This window comes from Aptenodytes forsteri, unplaced genomic scaffold, assembly GCF_000699145.1.
Source record: "Aptenodytes forsteri isolate BGI_AS27 unplaced genomic scaffold, ASM69914v1 Scaffold46, whole genome shotgun sequence".
Taxonomy (NCBI): domain Eukaryota; kingdom Metazoa; phylum Chordata; class Aves; order Sphenisciformes; family Spheniscidae; genus Aptenodytes; species Aptenodytes forsteri.
In genome coordinates, this window is record NW_008794774.1 from 5,084,510 (window position 1) to 5,097,147 (window position 12,638).

The following is a 12,638-nucleotide window of genomic DNA, read 5'->3' on the forward strand; positions in this document are numbered from 1 at the left end:
CCTGTGTGTGGCACTGAGTCAGCTTTCGTTGGGGGAAAAAAAAAAGTTGTAACAGAACTGACCTGCTTTTTGGCACATTTAAATTGTGCATGCCACGCTTGAATGGAACCCAACAAAAAGTTTAGTGTCAAAATGAGATACAAGGAGAATAGATCATTAAAGAAGTGCCAAACAGCTGCAAAAGTGCAATTTTGCTGAATGCTGTTTCCCTTGAGGGTTTTTTCTGATGCCTGAGAAGCTGCTGTATTTACATCCTCCACTGATGTTGCCACTAGACATTTTGGACTATGGGTCAAGGCAGCCAGAATGGATTTTCAAATGCTAAAATGTATGGGTGAAATGAATTTTAATCCTTTCTTCCCCAAATATAGCTCTCTTAAATCTATAATAAGTATCCTGAAATCTTGCTTCTGAAAACAAAAAGTAATTGACATATGTTTTGTTTTCTGGACTTGTTTTAACTAATCTTATTTATGTCAGTTTGAAGCAAGGCAGTAATGACAGGCATTCTGTAGGTTATCCATTAAGCATGCAGAACTCCACTCCGTGGAGTTTTGTTTTCACATCGGTTGCTTTTGCCTGAACTGCACTTAAGCCAAATTCTGTACCATAAATGAAATTCTCAGTCTTTTCAGATACACATCTAAGCACTTTGCTATACTAGAGTTAATCTTTCATTCTTCTGAAGTCCATTCATTATTCCTTCTCTTGTTCTTTTTCATCTTTTTGTATATGTTGCCCTTAGGTAAATTTACTACCTGCTAACATTCTTTTTAGTTGAAGAATTTCCTGAAGGTAGAACCTAACAGTCAAATGTTAATTTTGACTTTTTTAATACTTTTTTTTTTTTTAAAGCACATTGTGTAAGTAGATGGTCTTGTTATTCTGGCTGCTGCATCTGATGTTACAAACTCAATGCTTATATTGTCAGGCTGTTAGGCTGTTTCATACCTTTTAATAAGCATCATTTCACATAAGGTCTCCTTCCTTTAGCTTTGTTCCTTCTAAACAGGAATGCAGTTCTATGGTAACAGGCCCAGTAAGATCCTGAGTCAATGGTGTAACATGGATATAAAAATAAAGAAACTGATTCTTAATCATTTGATATTTGATTTGTAACTTCAGAATAGTGTAAAACTTTAAATGGAAACTTCCATTTGCAATTATTTATAATTCATAATCTGAATAAAAATTGTTTTGTACTATGTGTGTTCTCATTAGCCAAGCACTGAGGGCAAAGGAGACAACATGTACAGTGTTTTAATTTGGAATTAAAAATGCTGTTTTTATAATGTATAATAAATACATTAAAACTTTGATGAGAGGTCTTCTGCTAATTTGCATATGCTGATCTGTATATTTCTTGTTATAAGAATCTACTATAACTGAATTAAGAACAGCTGAAGTTCAAGTAACCTTTGAATTTAATAAATTAATTAAAAAAAAGGTTTATTTTCTTTTCATGTTTCATATTCCTTAAAGATTGTTGTGTAATTTGTCAGTATTAGCCATTTTTCACTTTAAATAAAGTACTCCTGAAGATTGGAGTCTTCCAGTCCTGTAAATTTATAGCCAGTAATACATGCAAAAGCTGTTTTAAAGCATCTATAGCACTGTGCACCTTAAAATTACTGGTTCTAGAAATGGTGTACAGAACAAGGAAATTTTTGGTTACTCAAAAGTACGCGGAGGGAATATTAGAAAAAAATTGTTTTTACGTGTCCTCTGGAAGACTGTCTCTAATATTAAGTGTTCTCAGTCCTTTTAAAGATTAATCTGGAGAAAGAAAGCACAGCTTAAATTTTGCTATTTTGCTCTGCAGTTCACTGGTTTGTAGTTTATAAACAGCATCAGATTAGATTGTCTCATTTTTACTCTCAACTCAGGTTTCTCAGCTTCACCAACCTGTAGCTTAAGCCAGAAATTTTTATGCATACCCTCGTATTACAGATGAGTCATCTTTGAACAGGTCATAAGGACCTTCTTCCTTATGGCTGCTTTGAAATAAACCTCATCTGTTAATTTCACTTAAAATATGTTTAATTTTTGTTCAATTTTAGATATGTTTTCTTTTATCTATTTATGTGCTTATCTATGTATATTCAGGGTGTTGGAGCATTGGTAGATGGCTATGCACGTACATGGTTTTGCAATGTTCCTGTCTTCTGGCCTTGTTTTTACAAGCTGGGGAGGCAGGCAAAACGGCCAGATGTGCAATGCTCAGAATCTTCAGAGTCCCATTTTCAAAATAAATAAGGATCTGAAATTTAAAATACTTTGTTCCTTTATCATGTGAATAGCACTTACCTGAAGTTTTCAAAATTTTCTGATTTGCTTTAAATTCAAAGATAAAGTGCTCATGGGGATTTTCTAGATGGGGACACTGTTTTAGGTGTGTAAATACCCATTAAAAAAGATCCTTAGAAGTACTTAGGCTTAAAATAACTTGTCCATTGAAAGTTATATTTGAAAATGGGACTTTGGCACTCTTGCAAATTTTGTGCCTAGTCCAGCACCTTCAGCATAAAAGCATCCTTTCTCCATGCCAACCTTACGAATATATTTTTATCCTGTGAGTTGCAGCCAGTTAGCGGGGAAAGTCATGCATCTGTTTCATGAAGCTGCCTGAGTCTTGACTTAGTGTTGCAGCATGGGTCTTCTCTCACATTGAAGACACTTTTGACATTGAAAACACTCCTACCATTATATTTGCTTCTGCCATATCAGTAGCACATGGTGTAGAACTTTAAATAATAGTGAAATCCTTTATAAAATAGTGTGTGGCATTGTGTGGAGTAAAAGGAAAGGGAAGAGGTCACTGAAAAAAGTCATTCAGCTGTCTGATTAATTCCTCTTTTTCTTTGGTTAGTGCAGAGTAATTCATTACAATTTCTGCCCTTAAAATTGACAGTCCTATGTAAATTTCAACCATTATTAACTTGCATCTTGTTCCATTCTTAGGAAGACTTCGTAATTACTGAATTACAGACTGGTTGAGGTTGGAAGGGACCTCTGGAGGTCATCTGGTCCAAGCCCCCTGCTCAAGCAGGGACACCTAGAGCCAGTAACGTTTAAAAATAGTATTCTTCAGCCCCACTATTGCTGTGGCCTCCTTGGTTAAGTCTTCTCCCCACTAAGTTTCCTATAATACTCATCTGTCTGAAGAAGTTTTAACTTTTAAAGTGGTCTGAGTTGCAATAATACTGGCTTCTATAATGTTTGGGGATCACTACATCTGGCCTTTCTGAACAGAAGTCATTTTCTGGTGTATATTTTTAAAACATTTTTATTTGTAACAGAAGACAAATTTTTATTGTTTCACGTTCTGTTCCCAGTTTGCATGTCACACTATTACCAACACATTAAACACCAGAAGTACTCGCTTAAATGCAGATCCTGCAGATGTGTATGAATGCCAAATTTTATGCGATAAAAATTAATCAGGAGGGTTGCTGAAGTATCTTATTGCTATGTATACTTAAAAACTATGTATACATCTCATTGCTATGTGTACTTAAAAACAAAAGAAAACACTCATTCTTAGCAGGAGAGGAAAAAAATTCTGCAGAACTAGATGTGCCTTGTCTGAAATTCTGTCAACAGACTTTGTTGATCATGGTACAGTTTCCAGAGCTGCAGATGTATTTGTATCTGTAACGTGCATATAGGGATCTAAATTAAAGTGCTGAATTCCTTTAGAGGTGTGCTTAATTATTATGTGACAGATCTTATAACATGCAAGTGACCAGGTTCTATGCCCATTCCCCGTGTATCAAGCTTTTTAGTAAGTGGAACTTTTGTATTGTGGAAAACAGATCCGTGACTCAATCTGTGACTGACATGAGTTATGTAAAATCATATGTAAATGAATGCCTTCCAATGGCATGTCTAAAAACCCGAAGTATTTGCCTTCCTCCAGATGGCATTTAGAATAAATGTTCTGTACACTCATTATCAAGGATTCCATGTCACCCACTGGAAGACCCAAAACCACTGTTTTCCCTAACCTGGTCCTGAGTGAGAGAAATCTAAACTGACCCTGACTCTTTGCTAGGGAGTTGGGATATACTGGAAGGAGTGTGTACCTACGGGTGCATAAATGCTACCTTCCACATCGGTAATGAATCGTTAATAGCTGAGAAATTGCTTCCTTTGGACTAAAAAAAAATCTAGATGTCTTAGAAAAAATATTTGCTATGTCTGAAAATAAAAGCTCGTGAATGAATACATTTTTCCTACATTGAAAAGTTTCGAACTCATTAAACAAAAGAAGAAATGAAATAGCTGAGTTGAGCAGCAAGGAATTGATAACTGCTATTTCAGATAACTGCATGGACTTAGAGTGGCTCTGAAGGTGTAGGATGAAGCTGTATAGGTCAGTGGCTTCACTAGCTTTGTGGTACCAGAGGTAAAAGGATAGAAGGTAAGGAATCGTCTCTATGCGTTCTAGTTCAGTGATACCTTTAAATATCATGTGGGAAGTAATCAAAGGAACACATAAGATTTTTTTTCTGTGAGATTTGAGACACAGCTTGTTATGACGCATTGGTATAATCCTTGCTTATGAGTCACAGGCCCAGTCCATAGATGTATTTCAACATATGTAATTTTTAACATGTGGGCAGTTGCCATATGAAGACTCTCAGGCAGTTTTATATGGGGTGAGAGATATATTCACATTCTTGCTTGGTATTGTTTGTGAAGAGCTGCAGCATTTTAGTCATGTTGCATGTGGATGAAAAATTTTAAAAGCAGGATCAGAGCTGACAGCGTCAGACTTACAGAGCTATGTGAATACACTTTTAGGACTAGCACCATAGTATGTAAAACATTTTGGATATTATTACTGATGAGAAAAGATATGGTGGTGTTAAGTTGCCACTGCTGTTTTCTACATTTGACAATGAAATAACTTGATTGATTTCGGCTATGTTAACTTTTATTCCAAAAAGCAGTTGTGTGTTTGAGAACAGAGAAAGGAAAACAGTAAAAATCTTTGTGAATGCCTGTTTGTGGTACTAAGTTTATTTTTGCCTTAGACTTACATTCAAAAGGCCACAGACTTACATTCAAAAGGCCAATTCATATTATTTGTAATATGTTCTTACAGTAGGAACTTGCTACAGGTTATTTCAGAAGGGAAAACTATAACTTATAAAATGTGATTAACCAGTTGTAAAGAAGACCAATAATCTCAACAGTGTTATACTATTTAGGGTAGATATAAAGTTACCAGTACTGCCAAATCATTTGTACTCTCTTGTGCTGCTAACTTTATTATCAGTCTGATCAATATTACACGGTTGGGACATTCTTCCACTATATACATGAAAACAATTATATTTTCCCAGCTATATTGTAATCAGATTATTTACTTTCAGAGGTCTGTAGGTTTACTGTGTTTCTTTTGTTTCTGCCAAATTAATTTTTTTTTTTTAACGCGGAGTGGGAGGATTAGTAACTCAACTCATTTTGAAAGTATGAACATTTACCTGAAACCGTGTAGTGATTCTTTGTAAACAGAAATTGAATTTGCACTGTCTTGTATTTAAATACAACGAAAAATGGTATCAGCTGCTCAATGCAGTACTGCATGTTTGAAAACAGCTCGTCAAAACACCTTCTAATTAGGGTGCACAGTCATTTGCTTTTCTTCAATGCTATTAATATTTAAGATTTTAGAAGGAATACAAAATCCCATGTTAGACCTTTTTAATGTTTAAGTCCTGAGACTGAAATTTTGCCTGGCTTCCAACCTTTGTTTGATTTCTCTGATTAATAAAAGTTAGGTCTTCTGTAATGAATTTGGATGTAGGCTATTTGGCATTTAAGTATAGCCTGCCTGGCACTGATGATTTATTTTACTTTTTAAAGGCCATGATTAAAAGTTTTATGGATGTCTACCAACTTGCAAGTTCCAGAATTGACATGTTAGTGAGAGAAACAGCATCTCATCAGCTTCACGCTGCAGCCCTAAAGTCCAAGCTCCAAACAGCTTGTCTTCATGAAAGTGAGAGCTTACAATTGGTAAGTCTGATTTTCAAGTAATTTTTGTCATTTGGATGTGGTTTCCTAGCCAGCATCTCCCTTCATGCTGCATAGTTTCTGTAGGGAAATACAATAATATTTCATTATAAACATAATAGAGCAATAAAACTAGTGTCAACAGAAACCTTCTGAGACTTTTTCAGAAGAGAAAGCGGGTGGTAAAAGTTAACACAAGGATTAATTTTACTACTGTGTCTTCTACAAGGACCTGTTCATTGCTGCTGTCACTGGAAAAGTATACATTGTGATTTCTTTGTTTTTGGCAGTACAGTAAATGGTTGAATTTTGGACCTGAAGAATTTAACCATCTAAAGATATAGCACCATGTTAAAACAGAATGTTATTAACTGTGCATGTAAACAAAATGTTTATTAGGAGATGTGGGGTTTTTTTAGACAATTGTGGTTATGAATAATGCTTCTCACTAAAGTTATGAAGTTAAAATCCAATTTCAGAAATCATTTCTTGTCTAAAATGTTGTTGCCCACAAAGACACTTGGACTTGTTTAAGGCTAGTAAGGTGATTCTTCAGATCTGAGATCTCTCTCTAGGGGGATTACTGAATGCAGATGTATTTGTGTCACACAGGCAGGAGGCCAGACACATAAACTGTCATAAATATGTAGCCAAGTATGTCTAGAATAAGACTGTGTAAGCTGTGCAACTTGTATACACTTGATGTATTTCTTCTCCATCTTTCTTTACTTTTTTGCATTGGATAAAGGACAAAGCTTTGGAGTTTGGTGGGATTTTTTTGTTCCCCTCTCCTTCCTCCTTTCTCTTCTTTTATTCTTCTGAAGCAAAGGACCATAAAGAAAATGAGGATTGTTTGTCTGTCTTTCTGAAACAGAAGATCTGTAAGAAGAGAGCCGTCACTAATGCAAATGACATAAACACATTGGCAAATGTATATTCAGAGGCTGTGGCTGTGACTTTGGTTGTTTCCAACAGAATTACATTAATTTCTTATCCTGCTTCTAAATTGCATCAGCACAATGGGAAATTAGCGCAAATAGAAAATATATTAATCAGTGCTGAATTTCAGTTTTAAGATCTTGAGATGATAATTGTTGAACAAAAACTTTGTTTTATTTGTGACTGCACAACCTTTCTAAGAAACTAAATGAAATCACTTCACTGAAATTGCTTCTTTTCGCCTCCAACCAGGCTTTCTTTATGTTTTCTACTAGGTTTACATGTGTCCTGCTGAGCCTGTGCCCAGTGTAATTGGGTTGCTCCTTTGCCTGTTATGATTGTTTTGTTGTTTAAATCAAGATGACCACTTGTGTACTAAGGGTTGGGAAGTCTGCCAAACTTGCTGCAGCGAGGTTTGCTTTCATTTGGATTGAGAGAGCTTTTAGCAAAGATTATGCTAGTCCTGTCTATGAAGGGCTATGCAGTGGCTTGATATGTTACAGTGAAAACAAGCAACTTGCCCCCCCAGCTCTCTGATGCCTGTGGTTGAATGCAGTGCTTTCTAAGTAATTTGTGTCTGCCTACAGCATCAATGTAAAGATGATACTTTTTGCATTGTAGTATGATGTGTTGGCCCCTCTGTACAACCCTCTGGGGAGAAGAATAGTTCTTCCTTTAGATGAAGTTTAATTTGAACCTAAGCATAAGCATTAATAGGAAGTGTTTTAAAATTTTAATGTAAAGGCAAAAAATTCAGCATGATAGCTTCTGAAGTTTCCATGAAAAAAGTAAAAGTGGTGATGGTATATTTTGTAGTATTTGGGTTTTCTGTAAAGCTTGTCCCTAATATTTGCAAAAGTTGCATCAAGCATGACTTTTAGTAACTTCAGGCATCACAGCTCTCCAGAGTGACTTACATTTTAAAGTTTCAGCCGATACTGTTCTGTTCTGATTTTGAGGAAGAAGTTTTGCACTAAATTTCTTTCTGTATTAAAAAAGTAGAACAGATTTTTTTGCCTGATTATTTTAAATGAAAGGGAGTAATGACTTTTCTTGAGCATCTATTTGGTTTCAGAATTGTACACACTTTGTTGGTTTCAATCGACTGTGTTTAATCACATAGCCAGTTCTAGTATCATTGCAGACAAAACTTTTCACGTGGGAGACAAACACAGCACCTGGACTGTATTAATTGCAGGTCTTCGTATGACGTATGCTTGTGTTCCTAGAACAGTAACCTATTGCTCAGTGCTGAAACACATTTTTGAAAAGTCTTTCAGGTGTATACCATTTGTGGACTCTTACCTTCTAAGATTGGGTTTTATCTCACTATGTTGTGGCTGTCTCTTGATGTCTTGTATGCTAGTTGTGTAAGGTTCTTACCCTTCCCATTGTCCATTGCATCCAAGTTTGGGCCACTCATCAGTATTGATCTTTTCCATGTTCAGAAGGTACTGCTTTCCTAATTCACCTTTTTGTACTGAAATTTGCTAACTATGTCACCTTTCTTTCTATTCACACCACTTTTTTCCTCTTCTGTTTCTTTGGGTTTTGCTGATAATTGTGAAAACAAAACTGATGCCATAAGGCAACATCAGTGATTCTGACTCCTCATCTTTTATCTAAGACTCTGAATTGACGTCTCCATCCTCCAGTCTGCTTCTAGTCCAACCACTATCCTTCTAGTCAATAGTGTTTAGATTCTGAGATTGCTATGTGTGCTCATGCTAATGCCAACAGAGAGGAACAGGAAGGGATATGATTATGATGGACAGAGGTGAGATGAATGCTGGAAACACCGCTTACAGAGAAGAGAATTATTATGTGGGGTGAAGGGGAGTCAACAGCAGAATGTCTGTGTACTTTTCATCAGTGTCCACCTATCTGTCTGTCGTACTCGTCTCTGATAATTCTTCGTCTGTGCAGAGAAAGGCCCTGTGCATTTTCCATTCTTGCAACTCTTTAAAATTCAGTACAGCTGAAATACAGATTATTGGTTTTCTACCTAAACCTTCTTTTTTTTCTATTGTTCCCTATTCCAGTATCTCTTTTCTGGTTTTTTTTTTTTTCATTTCTCCTGTTTTTTTTTCCTTTATCAAATGCTTCTGAAATTTCCCTTACATTTCTAAAATGTCTTTTTCTTTTATTTCTGTTATCAAACCATTAACATTTTGTAATAGTCTTTCTTTGCAACCATAACTGTTTCACTTCTGTGCATTTCCTTGTTTTTTAAAATTTACTTTCTCTGAACTGCAAGTACTACAGTCACAATTCTGTCCTCCATAACTTGCTGCATCACCACATTAAGGGTCATATCTATAATTGGTAGAGCTAACAATAACAAGAGTTCAGCTAAGAAGATGTCATTGATATAGCCATAGGTAGTCTTGACTATAAGGATGTAGGTTGCCAGAAGAGGAACAGAGAAGCCAGCAACCTCTAGCATGAAATAAGACGGACAATTATTTCACTGGCTACTGAACTCAGTACTGGACTGGCACTGCCATTTTCTCCGTGAAATTTAAGAAACAGTATTGTTTCCCTTTACATGTCTCTGCCTTTATGCCGCCTTACGATTTTCCTTAGTAAAGCTTAATGTGCTTAGAAGGTGGGTTTAGTGGAAGTACTTCACTGGTAGTAACTAACTGTACACATGATCTGTATGTAAGCAGAGAAGGTATCAGCCAAAATTTTCTTGTATTTCCTTTTTCCTGCCTACTTCTTGTTCAGCAACATCTAGTAATATAAACATCATGAACTGGACTGTGCTTCAAGGTTTCCTATTAAATGAACACTTGCCAGTTACTTTAACAGTACTGGATTCTGCTGCTTTGATCCATTTTACTTCTTCAAATACATTAGTTCATTACTATACTTGCACTTTCATTCAGAGTTGCAGTAATAAGTAGGCTTTGAACTGAAAGCTTTTAAGTGCTGTACTGTGCAGTAGTATAGTCATAAGCAATTACTTTGTGGGTGCTGTGGGGCAACATGTGGCATCATATTAGTCACATGGCAAGCACATGAATCCATGGTGTCTCTACTGCCGAAGAGTTTGTTGCTGCAAGCAGTGTTGTGGGGAGTGGATGCAGTGACACTGTATTTTCCAGTGTGACCTGACACATATAGGGAGCTGACAGAATTCAATTCATTACAAAATATCTCCAGAAAGTGTTTTTGTAGCTTTCAACCCTGAGATTTTGTGCCTGATGTCAGTACTGCTGTCAGAATTTTAAGAATTTAAAATATTCTGGTATCAGTTTTGGCAAACAAAAGAAGCCACTATTATGCTACAAGTGGGCAGGTGTTTCTCTGATCCTGAATGTGCAGCTGATCTGGTGATATTCCTTCCTTTTTCTGCTTTCACTTCAGAATCAAAGAAGAGTAGAAAATTAAGTGGAAAATACAGTAATTTATAAAGACGATGAAGAGGGAAAAGCTTTGTGTGCACTGGAGAAATTGAAATTTGGGGAGTCAAAAGGATAACTTTAACTGAAAGGGGGAGAAGGTGAGTTTCAGATGGGTGAGAGGGGTGAAGTGAAGGTCTGTAAGAAGAGCAGAGTTCTCTAACTAACCACAAAAACAACTGTTGTCTTTGGATGCTTCTCCTAACTGGGGTTGAAAATGAAATCACTTGTTGCTTTACGTGGCTTTGCATCGTCCTTACTTTTTTTTTCCCCCACAGTTGTAGCTGTGTCAGAAAATGTCTAGTGATATCACTTAAAGTATTGAAAATAAAGGAATTGTAGGTTTTGGTAAGGTGAGAAAAGCAAGTAGAATGATCTTATGCGTGAAAAATCCATATTTATTGTTGAGATGCTAGTAATTGACATATGCTCTCATACTTTTGTGTTGAAGAACTGCATTAAGCAAAATGTACACTTTTCTTCCTACTCAGAGCAGTCATCTCTCAGTTCTCATGATCTACTTGAACCCTGTTCATGGTGGGAAGAGAGAAAAGAAATATTTAAAACTCAAACTTAGCAGTTAACTACACCACTGACAGTTTCTTCCTACTTAGCCAGGCTGGTCAGGGCAGTGGTTTTACATGTCTTTCCCCCATACCCTTTGTTCCCCTGTCACCAGTTCAATCTGTGTTTCAAGGCTGAACATGCATCTAACAGGGATGCAATGTCTTACATTTAGAATTATGAGGACGGAACTGAAGAAAAAGAAAAAAACCTATTTGCCTTTTCACTTGCTGCATAGGAGAAAGGCACTCACTTCATCGGTGTCGTGTTAAATGTCAGAGAGCTTCTTTCATGGACCAGAGCCGTATCTCTTGTGTTAGGACATGCAATGACTGACATAGCTGGGGGAATTCTTCCCAGATGTTGCAAGAAGCAGATCGGTCCTGGATGAAAACTCTGCTTGGCTTTTCCACTACTTCATGCTAGCCTGATGCACAGTTGAACTGAAAAGATTTTTTGAAAGATTTGGAATTGAACTGGTTTTGTGAAAGATTTGGAGATACTAGTTCTTAATTTGCCTTGCAAAAAATACTCAGACTTGTTATTTTTTTTGTTACCCTCTGTCTTGCAGTGTTTTCTTGGAAATATTCTAGGACAGAATTCGGTAAGATATGGACTTCAGTTAATTGTAACTTTTGCTCAGTGCTGTCAATTACCAGTGCATGGTTTATTTACTGTGAAACATATGAATGTTCTTAAAGTGATAGTCAGTAAAGAAAAATCTGACAGGCCCACAAGGAGAATTTCCCAACTATTGCGATGATAATAGACATGAAAGAGTGGAAATACCAGTATAGGCAAAAATAGAAAACTGTATTCATAATATTTACTAAGCTTGAAGTCTCTATCAGGCTGAATCCACAAAGCAGTAATATCTTCCAGAAACTATTTTTTTACTGAAATATTTACATTTCTTACCTGATTTTAAGCAATTGGGCATCACTTGCCAACCTCACTGCATAGCCAAGGAATGCAGGTATCCTAGTGCAAATGCTCACCTTGTTATGTGGTATTGCTTCCACAAGTAATAGTTGTAACCAAACAGTATAAATCATGTAGTTTAAACTATTTGCTTATTATGTAGTACCAATTAAAAAAAAAAAAGAAACTGATACTATAAATCACACTAGGTAACTTAGGGCAAGGAGTTCAAAAACAGTTACAGTAATCCAACAACACATTTGCTATTTTGTAAAGAATATTTCCTTTTCTATGCAAAAATTTTTTGATACTTAATATTCTAGGTATGTGAACTTTTAACTTGTCAGACTATTGTAACATATTTGAAAATTATAGTAATTTGATTAAAATGTTGCCTATAAGGCAAAAGGTTCAGTTAATAGAATCCATATGTAATTAAAATGCAGAACTAAATGTAATCAGACCCCAGTGACTGGTGCCTTCATATTGATAGTTTTACAATGGCCTCTGGGGTTGAAAGTTTATGTTAAAGTTACTAATGTAGCTGTGCTCCAGAAAAAGAGCAAGACAGTTTAGCCGTTTCAGGTATGACAACATACTGAAGTGATAGTCACACAGCAAAAATAGTTGATAGTTTGAATTTTAGGGGTATCTTCCACTGGCAGGTGGTAGAAGCACAAGACTGCTGGAGTGTACTAGTTAGAGAACTGCATTCAGCAGCAGCACTGCTACGTAAACATCCCCAAATGAAGGATCTTGCTGTGAGCCAGTAACGGTGTATTT

The 12,638-nt window shown here is 36.2% G+C and overlaps 1 protein-coding gene across 1 annotated transcript in view; it reads left to right on the forward strand.

Moving 5' to 3' along the window:
• The window catches only part of CCDC171 (coiled-coil domain containing 171), a 179,129-nt gene that overhangs the window by 150,639 nt on the left and 15,852 nt on the right, over positions 1–12,638 (forward strand). The window contains 1 exon segment of the mRNA XM_009274285.1: positions 5,875–6,027. Coding sequence (XP_009272560.1) covers positions 5,875–6,027 — 153 coding nt within the window.